We start from the raw sequence: 22,520 nt of genomic DNA on the forward strand, positions 1-22,520 counted from the left end.
AAATCATTAGCGTGGCTCAAAATCATGATATTTTAGAATAACAATTTTGGTATTCTCTTATTACCTTATTTTATTGAGATGTTAAGATACATTTAGGTCCCATTTTCAAACTTTTTTAGCCTTTCTATAGACAAACACCCTGTTTTCTTTTGTTTTCCTTTTTTTTTTAATGATTGCTGAGATTCCCTTGTGATCATTTGTACTAGGAACTAGGCATTTATGTAAAACATCAAATACTGCACGACTTGAGGAGGAGTAATGAGACTTAGCAATACCGTGAACTGTCCTTCAGTGTGTTATGGCAGGGGTGGGTAAAATACAGCCCACAGACTGGAATTAGCCTGCCAGCTGATTGAATACTGCCTGCAGGTGGGAACCCATGAATTAATTGGATCCAGCCTGGCATGCAGCTGCCCCTGCTGTACTCTGTGTGGGGCTGAGATCCATCTGCTCCATCTTTGGCAGCATGTGTTATGCTTCCAGCCTCTCCCTGCCAGAAGGTCCCAGCTCTGGCCAGTGGGCATAGCCTCTGAGCTGGTTCTGTCTGCAGCTCACTTTGGTCCTGCTTGTGCATGGCTGGGTGGGGGAGTGCATGGATGGGGGGAGGGGGGTGTGAAGGAGTTTGGCTGCTCACAAAGTCCCTCTGGGCAAGTGCAGGACAGGCAGGTGTAGTGGGAGCAGCAGGAGCCAGTGTGGGCTTGGCTGCAGCTCTGGTTGGCAGGTGCAGTACAGCTAGGTGGGGTGGGAGCAGCAGCAGAAGCAGGAGCCAGCACAGGCTTGGCTGCAGGCCCCTGGGTAGGTGTGGGACAGAGCCCAAGAAAGCCGGTGGTGCCAGGCTTGGCTTGGTTTGGCTTGCCTTCCTCTCCCCCCCACTCCCCAGGGGCTTCCCTTGCTGCCTGCTGCTGGCAGCTTCTTTCCTCCCCCTTTGCAGTGCGGTGTGATGATTCCCCTCTCCCTCCCCTCACCTGCAGAGGGGCTGGGCTCAGCCACATCCCTAAGAGTGGGCAGGGGGGGGAGCCAAGCAGGGGGAAGCCCCCATACACACACAGCCAACCAGCCCACACACCCCACCCCTCACTATACCCACACACACACCCCAACACCTTCCCACACACCCCACATCCCAACCACCCTCCACCCCTACCATACCCATCCACACACTCCACAGCCCCACACACACATCCCATACCTGCCCACACCCAGCACCTTCCCACACACCTCACACCCCAATCACACACCCCACACACCACCGTACCCACACACAAACCCCATACCCTCACACTCCCCACATACACATCCCACACCACACACATCCCAGCCTCCACACACACACACTCCAACCACATACTCCCCAACCACATACCCTGCACACATCCCCCAAATACACCCCTTTACCCCATACCCCACACAATATACAAGAGTATGACTTTACTTTGAGCTATTGTGCAATTGCCTCTATATACGCTATGCAAACACAAACAAATCAGGACAAAAATCTTTTTTGAAGTAACTATCTACCATAACATATTTTTAATTTGATTTTTTAGTATATGTTTTGTTTTATTTTCTGGTTCCAACGTGACAAGGAGTGCTTCCAGGGGAAGGGGAGGGAGTTCTGGTGACAAAGATCAGGGGTTAGGGGTGGGACTTCTGATCTCAAGATGGTGAGCAGGCAGTGGGGCACCTGTCAAGGCTAACCTTGCAACCCTCGACAGCTTACTAAAACTTAAGTGGCCCTCCAGCCTAAATAATTGCCTAATCCTGAACTATGGTCTCTCTAACCTATTGGAGCAGAATGGATACAAGTTGAAATTTGAAATTTTTTACAAGTGATTTCCAATTAGGAACCACAAGCTTTGTAGTCACGTGGAGTATCTTAGGGAGAATGTATAAGAGGATACCATACATAAAAAGTCTATAGGCATTTATGTCAATGTGGGTCCAATTAGAGTTACTGTAGAGAGTTAGTTAAGAAATTATAATTATACCTAGAAAATATAACTATTTATCATTTTGAATCAGTAGATCTTGAAATACTTTATAAATGAGGTTCATCTCATTATCTTAGTGCTCTATAAAGAATAGATTTCTAAGTTTTTTGGACAGAAGTTGCATTTTGTTTTACCTACAACAAGTGTTTCTTTTTGTGTGTGAGGTTTTTAAAATATGTTTAAAATAAATCTAGGGTAAGGTTTGAAATAAATCATTTATGAAATTAAATAATTGAAACGTTTGCATAAAAAAGTCAAAAGAAATCAATTTGATTTTTTAGAAAATTTTGAAGGTTTTTTTTTTTTTAAATCCAAATAATTTAAAAACAACATGAATTCATGAAAGGTTTGAATGCCCTGAATCTTCACTTTTCAGGAAAAAGAAAGGTGTTTGGTATGATTACATTATATTATCCTCATTTTACAGATGGGAAATCTGTGGCATAAAGAGGTAAAATGAGTAACTTGAGGTCACTCAGTTGGCCAATAGTGGAGTGGGAATAAAAGTTCTGTATTATTGGCCCCCAGTGAGGACCATAGCTATTAGACCACACAGGAAGGGTTTTTTGGATATTGGTGCCCAATATGTGAAGAGATATTGAGCAAAATCAAAGTTAAAGGAATGTGTTCATTGAAAGAATCATAGATCCACTTGGTCCAAGCTCAGGAAGACCAAATAATGATCAACTACATCTTTAATTAGATTAAATCATCAAATATATCTTGTATTTAGAAGAGTGTATTAGATTATTTTTTTCACAAATGTATTCAGTATACTTCTCAAAGCAAGAGGCTGGTCTTCAAATAGGGCTTTGGATACTTTTCTCCTGTTTTTAAGTGAACAAAATTACTTTTTTGCTTAATTCAGGATAAAGCCAGAGACCTAACTCTTCATTAGATTGCAGCTGTTTCACAGCTCCTTCTACGTGTAGCTATTTACACTTGAGCAGATTTTAGAATAAAAATGCATTTGTTTTGAAATATACGTAGACTTATACAGTACATACAGACTTTCAAGGAGGTTAGTGGGAGGTTAGATCATGTTAAGAATGGCCATTCGATCTAACTTAGTTTGCCTAGATGCATCCCTTGCACTTAGGTCCCTAGTTAGGTTGATCTAAATGGGAACTGTACAAAAAGTCAGGAAGGTTAGATTGGTGTAAAATGGCCAACCTGATCTAAGTTAACTCTGCCTCTGAGATAGTCCAATTTAGATTGGGTTGGCCATTTTTAGACTTATCTACCTGTCCTGATCTTCTATGCAGTTCCCAAAGCAGCCCCAGGGCTGGGAAAGCCCAACTGCTGGCCCTAGCCCCAGTGCTGCACTTTTCCTGCCCTTTCTCCTGGCATTAGGCTATTTTTAGCCCCACCCCAGCCCCTTCCCCAGATGGACAGCCCTCACCAGAAGACCAGCTAGTTCCCTTCACCCGACTGCCAGCCCACCAAACCCCACCATCTCCACCAAACCCCAGGCTGCTCCCAGTGGTGGTTCAGCAATGCCAGGAGCATTCAGCAATGCCAGGATGTGAGGAAGTAAGTCCTGGTGGGGTCTGGGTGGAAGGGATGGGGTGGGGGGCAGGTTCACCATGGGGGGGAATTGTTTGTTTGGGGGTAGAGAGTTGGGGAGCCAGTAATAACCCATTCCCCCAAGCCTCCCCCTGCAGACCCCACAAACCCCCTGATCCTGCCAAACACTCCCAGAGCCCAGCAACCCTCCTGCAGATCCCACCTGCCCCCCGATCCCTCCCGCAGACCCTGCCTGCCCCACCCTTGATTTCTCAGTCTCCCTTGTGGACCCCGCCTGCCCCTCCAGTCACCACCATAGGTGCTACCTGTCCTCTTGATCCTCCCTGTGGACCCCATCTTCCCCCCAGTCTCCCTGCAAACCCCTCCAAGCTCCCTTCCCACTAAGCCCCACAATTTACCTTAGATTGGACAGTCATTTTTAACTCAGTCTAACCTCCCCCTAATCTCCCTGAATGTCTGTACCCAGCCATACAGATACAGCCATTATGCAAGCACCAGGTATAGAGAAAGCTATCTTGAGTTAGACCTAGTCTAGTGCAGAGTGAAGTTTTCCAAATTTCAAGCATTCAGTAAGCATGAGTAACCAGGAGGTTTCCTTCTTAGAAAATAATATATATTGGATTTTTCTTTTCCTTCTTGAAGGGTTTTTTTTTTGGCATTAACATTGCAATTACCACCACTCCAGGATCTGGGGCTACCACAGAAACAGCAGCTATTGTAAGACTTGCAATAAAGCTGCAAGCATTGTGAACACAGAGAGTCAGCAGCTTTACCCCCAGCCTTGATGGGCCCTTTGTTCCAGATACTGACCCCTGAGATCACACAGTGTGATCACCCTGCATTTGTGTCTCACATGGACTAGAATGTCAAGCCTCACTGAAAGGAGTTGTTCCTCGCCAGAGCTGGCCAGAGAATAGATTTCTTCTTTGGGAGGGAAATCAAAGGTTTTTTGGAATGATTATTTTTGTCCCCAGTTAAGACATAAAGTAAAACTTCTGCATGCGTGTGTGTGTGTGTGTGTGTGTGTGTGTGTGTGTGTGTGTAAGGGAAAATCCTGTTTTGGAAGAACTGAAACAGAATTTTGCCACTGGTTCTCTTGCAGTTTCTGGCTCCTGTGAAAGACCTAAGGAGCTGCTCGACTCTGGGTTACAACTGCCTGAGAAGTGGGCTGGAGGAACCTGGCGTGATAGGAAACTACACTGACTGACTCCCTTTCTTGCCTGGTTTCCTTGTCCCTTCTCACAGAACAGTTTGATTCTGTCGACTCAGCATTGCCCAAAGTATTACTGTGAAACCTCAACCCTACAACATGTTTAGATGTCTGCTGCTTTCTCTGGTTCAGACAGATTAAGGAAAGGAACTGGCAAATGACAGTGTGCCTGCTCCATAGATCCTCCTGAGCACATTGAATGCATTTAACCAGGTCATTCCTCATAGTCAATACATTAATAAATTTCAAGAGCCAAATAGTGGGAAATTGGTTATGAGTCTGAGGGGTTTGGTGCTTCAGGAAGGAGTCCTGTACCAAGTGGTATCCAGAATAGGTTCAAGAACTCACCAGACTTTTTTTTAATATGATACCTTTTAAATTAGCTCAGAACACATAGTAACAAAAATGTCTCCCTAGTGTCACTGATCTGAAATAGTGAATTTGAACTAAAAATATCGTGGTACATCTTAATATTGTCTGTATCCCTGAGTTGTATTTCTAATATGGAATTGGATACTGTGTTGGGGGGGAAGGGAGGGGCAATTTGCTTATTTTCATAATGCCGTATTTTTTAAACCTTTTCATTGCAATATGCATAAGATCAATCTTACCTGTTGGGTATTATTTTTATCATCACAAACTTCTACAGAAAAAAGATTTCTCCTGTAGTTAAAAGGTTATATATCCATGCAAAATTTGGAATCACCCAGGAATCCACAAGTATTTGAAGGTCAGTTATATTAAAGGTTTAGTAGTACCAGGTAACTCTTTTTAGGATTCTCATAAAGAAACCAGATAAAGTAATCTCATCTGACTAATGTCCCAAGTAGTGTGCTCTCCTCTCATTGGGGTGGAGGCCTTTTGGCTAGGAATGTTGAAGCGTGCATATGTCCTGGACTTCAAGAATGTGACCCCTCCCCTTCCCCCCATCTTTCCATTCCTCTAAAAAGTATTTAATTTCAAATTATCTTAAAAGTCTTGGGATTTTTGTTGACATTGTCTCAAGCAGTTATTTTCCATTGGCAAAAAGATCCTTCATTCTTTAGTTACTATTGTGTTTTGTTTTTTTTTTCTTTATTCTGGCAGAATCTCTTGTAGAGTGAAACAGGCATGCTAGTTAAACCTACAAATGTTGTTGTGGGCAGAGTTCTGTATGCCTGAGTTACTGCAGATGCTCTTATCCTGCTTGTGTTAAATTTGGATATTGTCAAATAGAATTTGCATGTAAACAATTCTTTGACTTCTTCATTCATATTAATCTCTCTGGCGAGATTAAACTCTCATTCATTGCAGTAATGTCACTATTAAGAAATAAACACTATTGCAAGATGAAAAGTTGGCCTTACGTGGCAAATTTTATTTGGCATCTTCCTTAGAATAAGGCTTGGCACTGCTTCCAGCACCTTTTAAGACAGAGCAGGGAATGCAGTTAAAATTGGCTGAAAAAGGGCTTTCCTCTCAGTTTAGTTTGGCTGACTCTAATGATTGATAAATGCCATGAAATAGGACAAAATAAGTGAAAAGAACATGTCAAACTTAATTATTGTTACATATAGCAGGCTCTGGTTTTTAAAATGGATGGTCACTTACCTAGAAGGAGTCTTCAGTAACACACTGGCTGACTCTGCAAAGCAGCTTCTCACATTTCCTGCCTCATCTTCCTAAGTGTAACCAACTCTTTTCCACTCTAGTAACACTAGCATGCACAAGGTCAGCCTTTGATGCTTGGGGAGGATCAGCAAGAGATTTCTTCAGAACAATCAATATAGAGCTGCTTCCCTTTTGAGAAAACAAGAGGTTTTTGGGTCACCTGGAACTTTCTGCTGAAAGAAACAAGAAATTTGACCACTTAAAATTAAGCACACAGGCCTGTGCTTCCACCTCACCACAAACACCTGATGTTAGCATGAAGTTTTCTGCCTGTGTACCTGCTCTTGGTAGCCCTACCTTTTACCAGTATGGCTGCTACCTGCATTTTTTCTTTAAATGAGCAGTGACCAGTGCAGAATCAATCCCCTTTCTAGAAGGAAAAGTTTTTTTGTATATCACTTTTGCATAACTCAAAAATGGGTCAACTGGTTACTCTTGAACTTCCACAGAAAAGTCATGTCTGGGTTCATAATAGGCCTACAAAAGCTTTCACAAGAACAAACAAGATCTCTGGAGAAAGTTAAAGGTATGTGTAAATTCAGGCTTACAAGGAAAATGTTGAGCTAGTTTATATATACAATACCAAGCTATACTGTCACACTGTTGACAACCGTTTCCTGGCCCCAGCTGCATTTTGGAACCCAAATTTTTCAGTCTTCAGAAAAATCATGGAGCAGGTCCTCAAATAATCCATTTCTAAGCACGTGGAGGAGAAGGTGATCAGGAACATTCAGCATGGATTTACCAAGGGCAAATCATGCCTGACCAACCTGATTGCCTTCTATGATGAGATGATTGGCATTGTGGTTGTGTGGAAAACAGCAGACATAATATACCTTGACTTTAGCAAGACTTTTGATACCATCTCCCACAACATTCTTGCAGGCAAAGTAAGGAAGTATGGGCTGGATGAATGGATTTAAGGTAGATAGAAAGGTGGCTGGAATGTCAGGCTTAACGAGTAGTAATCAATGGTTCAGTGTCTAGCTGGCAGCTCATATCAAGTGGAGTACCTCAGGAGTCAGTCCTGGGGCCAGTTTTGTTCAATATCTTTATTAATGATCTGGAAGATGGGATTGATTGCACCCTCAGCAAGTTTACGGGTGACACCAAGCTGGGGAGTGTAGTAGATGCACTGGAGGATGGGGCTAGGATTCAGAGTGACCTAGACAACTTGGAGGTTTGGGCCAAAATGTATCTCATGAGGTTCAACAAGGACACGTGTAAAGTCCTGCACTTAGGACAGAAGAATCCCATGCACTGCTACAGGCTGGGGACAGACTGGCTAAGCAGCTCTGCAGAAAAGGACCTAGGGGTTACAGTGGACAGTAAGATGGATAGGAGTGTGCCCTTGTTGCCAAGAAGGCTAACAGGATACTGGGCTGCTTTAGTAGGATAATTGCCAGCAGATCGACGGAAGTAACTATTCTGCTCTGGTGAGGCCACATCTGGAAAACTTGTGTCCTGTTTTTGGCCCCCCACTATAGGAAGGATGTGGGCAAGTTGGAGAAACTTCAGTGGCAAGCAATGAAAATGGTTTGGGGGCTGGGGTATGTGGCTTATGAGGAGAGGCTGAGGGAACTGGGTTCTTTAGTCTGCAGAAGAGAAGACTAAAGAGGGATTTAATAGCAGCTTTTAACTTCCTGCATGGTGGTTCTAAAGAGGATAGAGCTAGACTGTTCTCAGTGGTGACAGATGACAGAACAAGGAGCAATGGTCTCAAGCTGCAGCAAGGAAGGTTTAGGTTGGATATTAGGAAAAACCTTCTCCCTAGGAGGGTGGTGAAACACTGGAACAGGTTGTGGAATCTCCATCATTGGTGGTTTTTAAGGCCCAGCTAGACAAAACCTTGAACTGAATGATCTAGTTGGGGGTGGTCCTGCTTTGAGCAGTGGGTTGAACTAGATGACCTACTGAGGTCCCTTCCAACCCTAATTTTCTTTGATTCTATGATTCTAAGTTAGTGCTCCCTGGAGCAACCAGCTGTTTGTGGTTACTTTTGCTGCTGATTCTTAATCCCTGTGTGGTGAAGGTAAGCATGGATGTGGTGGAGCAGCAGACTCTGCAGTAGAGGGCTGTGCTATGGAAGGGATGGATGGTATGACACAATTGCGTGCCACCGCTTTGTGCTGACTCGAGTCAGATAGGACCTTCACTAATTACATCTGGCCCATGGGCCACAGGTTGCTGATTCTTGCATAACAACATTAAAACACAAAATGTATTTTATAGTAACATATGCAGTATGGGCACATCAGAGTAATCCATCCAGCAATTGGATGGAGTTTATGTTAACTAAACATGCCAGTATAGTGCAGTGTACTAGGATTTTGGAAAGGTAGCCAAATTTAGTAGGTGAAAAGTTGCAAAAATATTTGCAAGAATATATACATCTGACTTTCTGTAGTAATATTGGAAACAGCCAGAGAATGTGATACTATAGCATTTGACAGTGTCTTTGTAAAATGGAAAAAGCAATGCCACTTAAGGTCAGAAAAATAGTTTTGATTTTGAGATAATGGTGAGAGATTTTTTGAAGCCTTGTTTTGCTATGTTATTCATAGATTCATAGATTGTAAGGAGCTGGAAGGGACCTTGCAAGATCATCGGGTCCCGCCCCCCTGCACAAGACAGAAAAAACAGCTGAGGTCAGGTAACCCCAGTGAAGTGACAGTCCAGTTTCCTCTTGAAGATTTCCAGGTGGTGATTGCACCACCTCTGGAGGGAGTTTATTCTACAGTCTGGACATCCTAACTGTTAAGAAGTTTTTCCTAGTGTTAAGCCTGAAATGGTCTTCCAGGAGTTTGTGGCCATTACTCCTGGTTTTCCCCAAGGGTACCCTGGTGAACAGTTGTTTGCTGAGCCTTAATGTATTCCCCTGATACAGCGTTAAGCTGCTCCCAAGTCCTCTCTTAGCCTTCTCTTTTTTAGACTGAAGAGACCCAAGTCCCTCAGCCTTTCCTCGTATGGCTTGCCTTGCAAGTCTCTGATCAGACGGGTGGCTCTCTGGACTCTCTCAAGCTTTTCCATGTCCTTGTTGAAGTGTAGCTGCAGTCTCACCAATGCTGAGTATAGTGGAAGAATCTCTTCCTTGGTGAAGTGAATGTGATGGTCTCATGGTTGCTGTCACCCAGGCTACCCTCTATACTCAAGTCACTCACTAGATTGTCTCCTTTGGCCAAAACCAAGTCTAGGAGAGCATAACCTCTGGTTGGCCCATGCACAACCTGAGTCAGGTAGAGCTCTTCAATACAGGTAAGGAAGCAACGTGACTGATCCGACTTAGCTGAGTGTTCCTCCCAAGAGATGTCTGGGTAATTGAAGTCACCCATGATGACCATGTCCTGTGCATGCAGCCTTTGCCAGTTCTCATGAGAACTCCAGATCAAGATCATCCCCCTGGTTTGATTCAGGTGGTCTGTAGTATAAACCTATAAGTTTTGTCTCTCTCACCACACCCACTTCACCCCCTAGTTTGACCCAGAGGATTTCAAACTGCTTTTCTTTGGAGCCAGGGTCAGCCTCCAAGAGAGCTGCACCTCCACCTTTCTTTCCTACTCAGTCCCTTCTGTGCAGGGTGTAGCCTGCAAGATGAAAGTGCATGTATTCCTGATCTGTAAGGTGAAAGTGTTTGTAAAATATAAGGAGGATTACCAGGAAATTACTGAGGGTGAATATAACATAATACACAAATCTCTTAAAAACGTGCAATTCAGCAGATGCATAATACAGTACAAATATCATAAACCACAAGAATTTCGCTCTAGAGATGTAGAAATGTTAGCAATGTTCCTGTTTTTGAATTGGACACTTAAGAAATTAGTAATATATGCAGAATAAGTCATTAGGCTTGAGGTTATTTGAAAAAAAGATAGGGTTTACAGTTATCATGCACATAAGATTAGGAGGAATGTTAGTGTTGGTACGGTGCCTAAAGATGGATTTGTTCACTATAAAAATTAGATTTTTCTGCTTTCCTTTTATGCAAATCATGAAGCATATCATGATTGCATATCATGCTGTATCAAAGTAGTTTAATGGTCCTCTAAAACATAAACAAAATTAATGCATGTGCAGTTGAGGATGCTATTTGGCTAGGTGGTTAAATTCCTGTAAGATCTAGAGTTTGCCTGGAAATAGTTTCCTTCATATCAGAGAAGTCTGTCTTGCTTTCCTCCATCTTCCTGTAACTCCTATCTATCTATCTATCTATCTATCTATCTATCTATCTATCTATCTATCTATCTATCTATCTATCTATCTATCTCAGTACAGCTCCCTGGGTTTCCACTGTAGCGTGACTAGGCACATCACCACAGATTGCTGCTGCCTATTACCCTTCTGAGTTAAGTGTTGCCAGCAGTCCCGTGATATTTGGAGGGTTGAATTTCCTATTCCTGCTTTCCTTCTTTTGGTTTTTTCCTTATTTAGGATGACCGCCATGTCTCCACTATAGCTGAAACCAAAGATGCTTGCCATTTTCCTTTCATCCCTGCATGTAAAGACAGTCTGCCTTCCCATTTAAATGAGTCTGACACTGGTGCAAAGCATATTAATAAGGGGAGGGATGGAGATGAGGGAGTAGCTGCTTCCCTACTCCATTAGGAAAGTGCGTTCTGTCCCAAGAAGCTATCAGGGAGGTCTATGTTTACCACAATGTTTTAATTTTGAATTATGAACCTGAAATGATCACATGTTTTGGAGCCAGGAGGCTTCATAGAAAGACTCAAAATGCAGGAGACAGCCTTTTAAAATATATATGTTTAAAAATGTCATGAGTTTTGGAGGTCTTCCTCTTCATTTCTGAATACTTAAGATTGGCAGTACTAGATTTTGGCTTGAAGTAAAGGAGAAGGGCCTCTTTGATACTAGCTGCCTGTCTGTGTTGATGCCCAATGTGGAAGATCATGTTTTTTTTAACAAGCTATTTAGTCTGGAAGCCTAAATATGTTGCGTTATGTTTTGTCTTATTTTTTCCCCACATGCAATTTTACTCCTTGCTTTTTCCAGTCTTGGCATTATTGCCTATTATCCTTAAGTGATTTTGGCTTTGTTTTCCTCCATTTGAGCTGCAACTGTCTTTGTACTCAAGGAAGAGGCAAAAATGGCTGTGAATCACCTCTGCAAAATCCACATGCTAGCACTTACTTTGCATTAACCCAGTTCTTGAGGTTGGCAACAGTGGGCACATCCGTACGTTAATATAATCTTCTTGAATAAACTACCAGAAAGCAACTCTCCCAGGTATGTGTCTATGGCTGTGTGTAGACGAAATGAGAGGCATACGTGCACGACACTTTAAAGCGGGCTAAATGCTTTTGTACCGCTTTAATGGTGTCAGTGTTTGTATGCCTCAGCGGCATGTTGTGCATTAATTCCAGGCACTGTAGGAACTTTGGCGGTGGAATGTGCCTTAAATTAATTGGGGCACAGCAAACTGAAACTCCTTCAAGGAGTTTTAGTTTGGTGCCCCTACAGCCAGCCTCTGTGCAGCTCCACAGCTCTGCAGGAAGCCCTGCACGCAGCCTGACAGCAGCCCGGGAAAGCAGGCTCTGCCCAAGAAAAGTGGTGAGCTTGATCTTACTACTCCGACCCCCCTGCCCTTGGAGCCTGCCTGTCTGCCTGAGCTGCACGGGGGCCTGGTGCGTCCCTCCATGGCCGCGGTGTGCCCTGGGACTGCCCAAGCCGGGTGCCTGGTGGTGGGTGCTGCCTGGGGGTGGGGCAGCTCCCACGGGGGGAAGCACCACCCCCACCTGCAGCCCAGGGACCGCTCTGCCTGCTGGCAGCTCGCCTTCCCCTCCCCACCAGAGAGGGAGGTAAGTCAGCAGGGTTTGTGCACTACATGGGGTTTAATCAGCCCTAAATTGAAGGGGTGTTTTTTAAAATACACTGCTTCAGTTTAGGGCCCCTGTTTCATCTACACACGCAGGACACAGGAATAGACTTTATGCTTCTAGCAGCAGACTGCACCTGCTCTGCAGTGGACCCCTGCAGCAGCCAGAGGTATCTTTAGGCTCCCCCTCAGTGCCTTGGCATTGTCCGCACCCAGGCTCTGTTGGTGGAGCCCACCCTGGTAGCTGGCAGCTCCTGGGATGCAGGAAGCAATCTTCTGCCCCCTGTTGCCTGGCTGGCCAGGAGCACATTTGCTCCTGGTCAGGCATCTACAACATATGAGCTACTGCACAGTAAGTAATCTTGAGTAAATTTGCTACTTGGATTTGCAGGTAGCAGCATTACTCGCTAGTAGAGCCAATTACTGCACAGTAAGCAGCTGCACATGTAGATGCAGATGCTTACTAATCAGTAAAGCATCTCATGTAGATACGCCCAGTAAGTGCAAGAAGGCAGTAACTTGTGCTCAGCTATTATTGCCCGTGGCCTCATTCTAAGAGCAGCTAAGAATAGCTGGAGAACAAAGGTACTTAAGCCATAAATACTCACTTCATCGTGCTCATGGTGAGTCTCCATCCAACATGCTGGTTGTTATAGGACTAACTAGGAAATTCTACAATAGCTGATTCACCCAGCTTTCCTGTACAGTCTTGCCATATTCACAGAACCAAGCTAAAGCACTTATACCATTGTCCAGTACTGGGTCACCACCTCCTGTGTCGTGGAAACACACACAGAGTACTTTTGGGTCAGGTCAGCAGAAGCTTTTATTCAAAAGAAACTACAGCTGTAGGGGGAGTTCCAAAGTGACATGGATTTCCCAAGCACTTGGAAGGGGTCCCCCCCCAAGAGCAAAATCAGGAGGCTTATATACTTTTTAACAGTCGCTTACAACTCACGTGATCATATAGTGAAATTAGCATGAAAAGCGGCTATAATATTACTTCATTATTTCTTTGCTGTTATCAGGATGGGAATTATGGGGGAGATAGGGTTAGTTCACAAACCTCCTTCTTGCACCTGGAAATCTACTTTGTACATACTTTTTTTTTTTTTTACCTTCAAGGCCGCGGTGAGCGAAGCATTTGCAGAAGAGTTACAAAGAACAAACACTTGCCCTTATCTGTTCTACTGTACCGAGCCAGCAATTCTACACAAAGCGGTTATGTCATCTTATAACTAAAATAATCAAAGTTTAAGGCATATATTTTTTCTGATTCCACACCTGTAATGGATCTCTTTCATTAAATGGATTTCTTACAAGCATGTTGCCAAAGATGCCTATCATTGGGCATACAATTTACCAAGTTTTGTGCCTGAATCATAGAAAATGAGGATTGGAAGGGACCTCAGGAGGTCATCTAGTCTGATCCCCTGCTCAAAGCAGAACTATCCCCCACTATATCATCACAGCCAAACCTTTATCTAGCTGGGTCTTGAAAAACTCTAAGGATGGAAATTCCACAACTCTCTGGGTAATCAGCTCCTGTGCTTCACTACCCTCCTAGAAAGTTTTTCCTCATATCCAACCTGAATTTCCCTTGCTGAAGTCTGAGGCCATTGCACCTCGTTCTGTCATCTGCCATACAGGAGCCAGAGCCTTGGTTATTATATTGCAATTTTCAATGAAAAACAAGACAAAAGAGGAATGCATAATGAAAAAAGAAAGGAGGGAAAAAAGGAAAAGAAGGTGAGAAAAGACAGTAAAGAGAAGGAAAATAGGAAAGACTGGTGCATCTCCATTAGATGCTTTACTGCACAGTAAAGTAGTTTACTGCACAGTAAGTGTGTGCATCTACATATGCACTTGGTTACTCTGCAGTAAACTTCACTAATTGCAAGTAAATTGCTACCTGCAAACGCAAGTAGCAAATTTTCTTGTGATTAATAACGGTGCAGTAGTGCTCATGTAGATGCCTGACTGGGAGCAAATCTGATCCCGGTCAGCCGGCCAACAGGAGGTGGGAGGTTGCTCCCTCCCTCCGGGAGCTGCAGGCTGCTGCGGTGGGCTCTACCACCAGAGCCTGGGTGGGGACCATGTTCCCCTGCCCCAGCAGCAGGGAGCTCCAAGCCCCCCGCTCTGAGATCATAATGGGGTATTGGGGTCTGAGAGATCCTTATCTCCCAGGCAGGGTGCTCTGCAACCAGGGGGCCAGCGCTGAGAGATCCTTATCTCTTAATGCCAACCCCTGGTCATGAAGCTGGTGCTGGGAGCTCCCTGCTGGTGGGGAATGGGGATTCTGTTTCCTGCCTAGCTCTGTAATTGCGTGCAATTCCTGCCCAGCTGAGGACCACTGCTAGTTGTCCCACTGGCAGGTCTTTCCAAGTTTCCTACCCCCAACTAGGGAACTAGGGCCAGGAGTTCCCTGCTGCCAGGGCAGGGGTACATTGTCCTTGCCCTGCCAGTGGCAGCCCCCCAGCGACAGGGAGCAATGTCTCAGCCTTAACCAGGGACAGCCATCTCCTGGGCAGGTGCTCCCTGCTAGCCCTTGCTAACATACAGGGGGAGCCTAGAGTTGCCCCCATGGTAGTAGGGGGCCATTGCAGGGCCCCAGGAAGCAGGAGCAGTTTGCTACCATTTAGCAGCAGATCTGCTTCCGCTTCCCTGCGTGTGTGGGCGCCTGCCTGGGAGTGTTTACACCATGGTCAAGTAAACAGTAGACTAATGCACATGTAGACACACCCAATGGGAACAAAAGAGCCTTAATATTGGTGTCAGACTAATGTTGCTCCTAAAGCCTTAATATTTTTCAACATGGGTAATTTTTATATCATAGGTTGAGAAACATTATGAATTGATGTTGGGAATTTGCCTGTTCTGCTGTGTTCTGCTGCAGTGTACTGGGCACATTCTATTGTAGCCCTTTGTAAAAAAGCATTATTGATCTGTTTTGTTACTGTTTTAAAGCGAGACTGTGTATTCAACTAATCTTCCTTCCCTGTTCTCCAAAGGTAACTTATCTGTTGGAGGGTGGGTCCATGGCCCATGAAGATTTCTGTGGACATGCTGGTAAACTGAACCCAGGAGATTTACAGGTATGGGAAAATGGGCAGAGAAGTGTAGGTGACATTTTAATCCTACAAGGCTACTTCTACCTTTCTTCTTTTGAATTTGTGATTATCCTGCAATTCAGAAAAACAAAACAAAATACAACTTTTTTTTTTTTTTTGTTATGTTAAACATTTTAACTGGCTGCTAAACTCAGCCACAACACTGTACTTTTCCCCCCACACATTTAGCATGTTTACATTCCAGATAAATTCCTGGCATGCTGTGTTTTACTGGGAACTTTTATATGTGAGTTATTTAAAACTTATCTACATATAAACAGTGCTTTCTTGTGCTGTTCAAATAAATTAACAAACAAGTGCTACTTTTTCAACTCAGCATTTCAACATTTAAAATCAACAGATAAGCACCATGATTGTTATTTATCTAATCTGTGTTTGATTCAGACAGAAGTTTCAACCATGTTGACTAGTCCTGGGTAAAAAAAAATTCCTTCACTCCAGGTTTTTTAATTCAATGGATGTGTTGTGACCCTTTGTATTCTGTTCCTTCTACTTCTTCTGTTTTAGTGGATGACAGCGGGGCGGGGTATTCTGCACGCAGAGATGCCCTGCTCAGAGCAGCCAGCGCATGGCCTGCAACTTTGGGTCAATTTGAGAAGTTCAGAGAAAATGGTGGAACCCCAATACCAAGAACTGAAAAATGAAGAGATACCAAAGCCTACCAAGAATGGTGTGACTATATCTGTCATTTCAGGAGAGGCACTGGGTATAAAGGTAAACTCTTTGAGGTCATTGGCATAGCTGGAGTCTACATACTTTTTATGTATTATCTATGTATCAGCCATTTGCAGACAAGTTTAAACATCAACCGTTTTATCAGTTCACTTAGGTTTTAAAAGGGGAGATACACTACATTTTATAAACATTCTTTGAAGGTTAAGGGTATGTGGCAATTGTTCCATCTTGTCATTTCTAATTGGTAAGGTATGTTTCTTTTAAATGTGGTATATTATTACAAGTTGTTCCCTTATGTATTGCACTATAAATCATGTGTGACAGAATTCTCCACCAAATTCTCTGTGTTAGAGAGCACATGCCTTAGCCTGGGGAAGAATATGGCACCTGTTAAAATGGCTTTATGTAGAATGTGTTGTGCCACCTTTACCCACAAGTAGTCCATTTAAATCTCTGTAATTACTCACCTGAACAAAACTACCCACTGTAAGGGTTGTTGATTCAGACCCGTCAGTATATATTCAGAGTTAAATAATATCTTTTCATTTGGCTGGAATTGTTTGTCTGACTATAAGCAGGGGTCAGTCCGGCTAGAAAAGGGTTAAAATGCATCCTGCAGACCCACTGGGCATCACTGCTGGAGACAGGATCTAGGCAGTGAGCTGAACAGTCTGGAGGGAGGAAACCTAGGATGAGCAAGGTCAGAGGGCATGGTTTGAACTGAACTTTATGCTGCTTTTGTGCCCTTCTTGCTAATAAGTCATCCTTTCCTGGTGGTTTTGCATTTGGAATCCAGATAGCATGCACACTGGTTTTCATAGAAGGCTGAGACAGCCATCCCCCTGTCCCGCAGGTGCAGGAGTACAGGATAAAGTAGAAGAAGCTCAGTTCAGTCAGTTCACTCTGTGTGAAGTGAGGCAGGCTTCTAGTGCTAGGATGTACAAGAGGTGTGGTGAGAAGGCCACAGTGTGGTTCTGGCAACACTGGGGAGCCCAGAGGTCCAACTATATTCTCCTTTGTGCTCTATGTAGTCATTTATATCTGTAAGAAGGGAGATGCAAAACATGTGCAACTTGAATGGCAGTATTTCATACCTGCTTTGCACACGAGTCAATGATTACCATGGGTACCAGGTGTTGGGGACTTGGGTCCAGCGTGAGTGAGTCTAGCTGGAGCCATGACTACATTTATTCATAGTGCTGCAGTGTAGCAAATTCCACTTCTGCACACAGTGCTCTTGCAACCATGCTTTTGCATGCAAGAGACTTCGTGCCTTTGGAAGTCGTTATGCTTCAGGCCTCTTCTGCTTGTTTATTGGCGCAGTAGGTAAAGGAAATTCCCATATTCCCTGAGCCAACTCAAGTGCAGCTCTATTCAAACTTATCTTTTATAATGTATGATGGCAAAAAAATAACTGTATGAAGAAGGCCGTATTTCCATTGCCTTGCCTCTTATGTGATCATTTTAAACCTGGGATAAATTCATATAATGCTTTTCTGAGAGTGGCAGCATTTCACACCTGTACAGATATGTTAGCACAGTACCCCAAGTTACAGAAAAATCAGTCCTGGAAAATATTCATAGGTCTTTTTCACACACTTGATACTTCACTGTATTATATGCAACAAAGATTCATGTTCGTTTTTATTCCAATTAGGTTTGTAGATTTTGAAACCAGAAATTCCCTTTGACAAATCTGCCAAGCACGATTTTTCCTTAGTGTAGCCTTGTAATTCCTAATAATGGAAATAACATAAAACCACAACAAAAGCTCTGTAATTAAGGTACATTAAAAAACCCCAGAGAAGAGCAAAAAGCCCATCACAATGATCAGATAAGAAATGGTGTCAGAGCACCTATTAACTGGCTGGTATTATGCGGACAGAATCTAATATTAGGATAGTGACATGTCTATTCCCTAAGCTTTATTTTTAAGTTGAAAGTATACCTTATGGAAGGAATGCCAAGTAACCAACAAAATACTCTTATGTGCTGTTTTAACTTCCATTGTGAAATCATATATTTAAACAAAATAGTAATTCAGTGTTGGTAGCTATTGCAAATGAAGAGGGTTTTGGACTTTGAGTAAGTGGGTTTCTCCTTTATCCTCATTTATAAATCTTATATTTAATACAAGTCATTTTAATTGACTGCTTTATACGTTGGTTACTTACTGATCTAGTAGCACATGAAGCCAGTATCTTCATATATAATGTTTTCTGGGAAGAGAGAACATGCCTTTGTGGTCTATAGGAATGTGGCTTGTCAAGGAAGACTAAGCTTTTGTCTTTGCAGTGAACCACCATGATCTTTTAATCAGAGAAGGTTACGAAGGAAAAACAAACTGCACAGCTTGCTAATCTGGTTCCCGTTGCCCACACATGGAGCTAGTGAGCCCATCCCCTCCCTTTCTAAGTTGAACTTTGGCCTCTCCATTCTGCCTCCAGATTCTACTTTTTATGACATTGACAGTTTCCATATAGAAATTAAACCACAGAAAAGTTGTCTCTTTTCAGAAGTAATTACATATTTTCTTTATACATCCAAAGGAAGTTCAGTCTCGATGCCAGTTCAAACTGCAGCTCTCACGAGATTGTTGACAAAATTTCAATTAGCTATTGGATTTGGTGCATCTTTGCTGCAGGAAGCACAAAAACATGGACTAAATCTCTGGGCTGCCTCCCTCCTTGTCACTACATCAAGTCTGAATTTACTGTCCTTTCTTATAGGGCTCTATATGACTGCCCATACCTAATTATCCAGGCTTCAGTGCTAGGAGTGGAACACGGCCTGTAGACTGTAAATTTCGTAGGGCGCTTTACTACTTTCAGTACTTGACGTTAAGCATTCGTTACACTCTGGCACTAAGTAATTTTAAGTGGAGACAAACAGTCGTCACATATAACAGTAACAGTTTGCCTTGAACATCTCTTTTAGAAAGTCAGTACTTGCACCTTACAAAAGCTATATAGGCTTCTAATAGCAGTGTGTATAAGTGGTTGTTTCCTAGCTAAGGAACTATGAAGTAACAGGTTCCATCTGTAGCTTCAGACATTAAAAATGAAGAGAAGGGGGGAAAAATAAATACCTTCAGGAACGCTTAGCAAGGCATAAACATTTTTGTTGCATTTTTTCTTGTCATTTTTGTTTATTTTATAATAGGTTCTGTGCCTATAAAATGTGATCTGTCATGTTTGGAGAATTAAGCAGAAGCAAGTTAATGTTTCTGGCATACAGTTATAATTTGGCACCAGCCCTTCTCTTTTTTTCTTAGAAGGCTGCTCTTAGGCCACAGCAAATGTCCATGCAGCAACATAATGTGGACTTTCTAAAGCAAGGATCCGCAATCCATGGCCAGCTGATTCTGATCCATGGAGCCTTTGGATCCAGCCTGCTGAGACATGGCTTCGGCAGCATTTGGTGGCAGAGGGCTTTGTTTTCAGCACAGCTGGGTGGTGGGGGCTTGGGCAGAGGGTCCCCTTTGCCTGCACCACACCACGGCCAGGCAGTGGAGAGAAGCAGTGGCAATGTCTAGGTCTTAATACCAGCCTGCCTCACTCCAAGCTGGTTCATTCCATCCTGCTGCCAGAATACATTGCTGACCTCTGTTCTGTAGACTTTAATCAGTGATCATCAGTGGTATTGTAAGTGAAAGAATGGGCTCATAGGGAGTGGCTTTGACTTTGCAAAAGATGCAGAAGGTTACCGAAAGGGCATTCACTGTAAACACCTTATAGGTTTGTCTTCTATAAACATATTTATTATATAATGTTTCTTATCTAGAGAAGTTGGCACCCCCCCAAAGAATGTCTGTACTTTAACATCCACATTCCCCTATGAATTCAGTAAACATGAAAAGAAGCAGCTATATTACTCAAAATTGTGAAAAATGCATATCCCAGTTGTCCAAAATCTTAGCATCACTGAACTTGCCTAAGGAAGCTAATGACAACCTGAGACAGAACATCTAATTGAAGGGGGTGTCTCTTTTTCTCATTCAGTATGCAAGTATCGCCTTTTTACACTGGGAATGACATACCAAACTACAGGACTGGGATAAAATATCCCACTTGACATCCATCAATGCAAATATATTTAACTCATTTTTATAAATAAATGACTGTGAAGATAAACACATATCTGGCACTCTACACCCCTGCCTAGTGCTACAGCAAATTTACATTAGGACCGTGCAACTGAAAAAGCAGAAGATAGAGCAGATATATGTATATTAGAGAACACTGCATCAGAGATGTGGTACAAGAATGGATGAATGTTTGTGAGCTTGTCTTATAAAAATAACCCATTTTTCAGATCTGGACTTTGAGGTAGGGCATTAGAAGAGCTCTGACTGGGTTCCTTGAGGAGACTGTAAATAGACAAGGTTCTTTGGGTGAATCTGATATTTTTTATTAGACCAACTTAAATAGTTGGAAAAAATGTGTAGCAAGCTTTTGGGCTTAAAAACCCTTCATCAGGCTGAGAAGACTGTGACAGATCACACTCCATTTTTGAGGTACCAAAGGGTGATCCTATTCGATTGTTCAAGTCTCTGAAAAAAATGTCAGCATACTTATTCTTATAACGTCATTACCTTAGCCTTAAGACTAAGTGACAAAAAGCAATGAACAGGAGGAAGGCCCATCTACCTTTTGTGTTAACTGTTTTTCAGGGGCTGGAACAGAGTAAAATAGGATCATACATAGACACTTAATAGGCAAAATAAAATCTGGTCCATTGTATCATCAGAGGCCAGTTGGCTAGGTAGAGGGAACATGGGCACTATGATGTCTTAAGTGTAATTTGATAATTGATAAAGACTCTTAATCATGGAAAGACTGAACAAAAGTGCTTTGCAGTTGGAGCAGGATTTCAGACATGGCTGTCCAGCAGAGCTAGACAATCATTCTGCATGTAACCACATCTTTAAGACACATTTTATATGAACCAGCTACAGTGCTTGAACTCACCACATGTTTGAAATTTGCCTTCATGGAGGAGTAGATTTTCAATGAAAGCCAAGTGTATAAAAAGGACTGAATGGGCCAGGTTGCATGATGAAATGGTTCTAAACAAAGACATAAGGAAGCTATACCATCTTTTTAATTGTTATATTTTGTAACATTTTAAAGTCTTAAATTTAAATTCTTGGAAGAAAAGAAAGAAGGAAAAGAAAAGAAAAAGAAGCCGTAAGTTTTATGTTGGGGGAATGTGTGTACAGCCACTGCTTTGTAAAGGATTTTGACTTTCAAAGTTGGAAGTGTTAGTGCTCCTAAGTATATGGACAAAATTTGAAGGAATGATAAACATTTCCATAACCTCCACTCATTTTTAAGAGAGTAAAATCAATTGGACAGTCTAAGATATTCTGTCTTCCATCCAAAACTCAGTGCTGTATTTACAAATCAGCTCATAAGTAGTTGTGGAAATAAAAGAGTGATCACAAAGAAGACAACTTGTAGGTTCTGCATCTGGTGGTACATTCAAAATGTTGGATGGACTGTAAACTGACTGGCTGCCAAAACCTCTATATTTTGATGCAAGAGCAAGTCCAACTGGAGGGAGTATCCCTTAATGAGTAGAATGGAGGAAAAACAATCTAAATCTGAAATATATTCATCTTAAAAGCAAATTTCATACAAGTTAAGCTACATTGTAAACAGGGAGGTGGTCTCTGAGCTACAGATATTCTCTTCTTGCAGTGGAGAAGTGGCATCTGTCACTTAGTGGTTATCCCCCACTGGAAACCATCTGGAGCTAATGTTGGAAAGTCATTCTGGGCATCTCACCATTCACAGCCGTTAAGACTGAAATCAGTTTTTCAAGTCTTCATGGCTTAGCATGTATGAAGTTATCAAAGGTGGGTAAACTCTTGATTGCAAAAGGGAGAAGGGTAGAGATGGGAGATTAGGAACTTTGATTCTCCCAGTATTGGAACAGAAGAGCAAGAGAACATTCCTGGAAACTGAACAGTGGCAGATTCAGAACAAAATTTAAAAATTAAAACAACATGCATGATGCCTAATTAGGCAAGGAAAGTCATTGCCCCAAGAAGTTGTTGATGCCAAGATCTTAATGAGATTCCCAAAGGGTTTGGACCTTTGACAGGGATAACAAGGTAATATTCAGAATTATTATGGTTATTGCTACGTCTTTTTTCAAGGATATTAAACTTCATGCTTCAGCACTTAAGTCAGTCTCTAACTATTAGAAGTCAGGAAAAGACCTAGGATGGGGAGAGATTATCCCACAGCTCACTGACATGCTGTCTGGGTTTGCATTTTCCTCTGAAGCATCTAGTCTGGGCCCCCATAAGAAGAAGCAGGATAGCTAACTAGGTAGACCAGTGGCTTGCAACCTTTTTAGATTTACGACACTCCTCTAAAAGTTTTTTTTTCAATGTGGTGGCACCCTAGTTGATGGCATAGAGCAGTGGCAACAACAGTGGTGGCCAGACAGGCAAGTTAATCCTTCCCGTCCTGCTCCCTAGAACAGACAGTGCG

The 22,520-nt window shown here is 42.7% G+C and overlaps 1 protein-coding gene across 3 annotated transcripts in view; it reads left to right on the plus strand.

The window, feature by feature from the left end:
• PIR (pirin) overlaps window positions 1-22,520 on the plus strand; it is a 94,465-nt gene that overhangs the window by 24,361 nt on the left and 47,584 nt on the right. For all 3 annotated transcript variants that reach the window (XM_014607766.3, XM_019495108.2, XM_019495109.2), the window contains exons 4-5: window positions 15,223-15,306; window positions 15,850-16,056. In XM_014607766.3, coding sequence (XP_014463252.1) covers window positions 15,223-15,306; window positions 15,850-16,056 — 291 coding nt within the window. The remainder of the gene's footprint in view (window positions 1-15,222; window positions 15,307-15,849; window positions 16,057-22,520) is intronic.

Source organism: Alligator mississippiensis, chromosome 1, assembly GCF_030867095.1.
Source record: "Alligator mississippiensis isolate rAllMis1 chromosome 1, rAllMis1, whole genome shotgun sequence".
Taxonomy (NCBI): domain Eukaryota; kingdom Metazoa; phylum Chordata; order Crocodylia; family Alligatoridae; genus Alligator; species Alligator mississippiensis.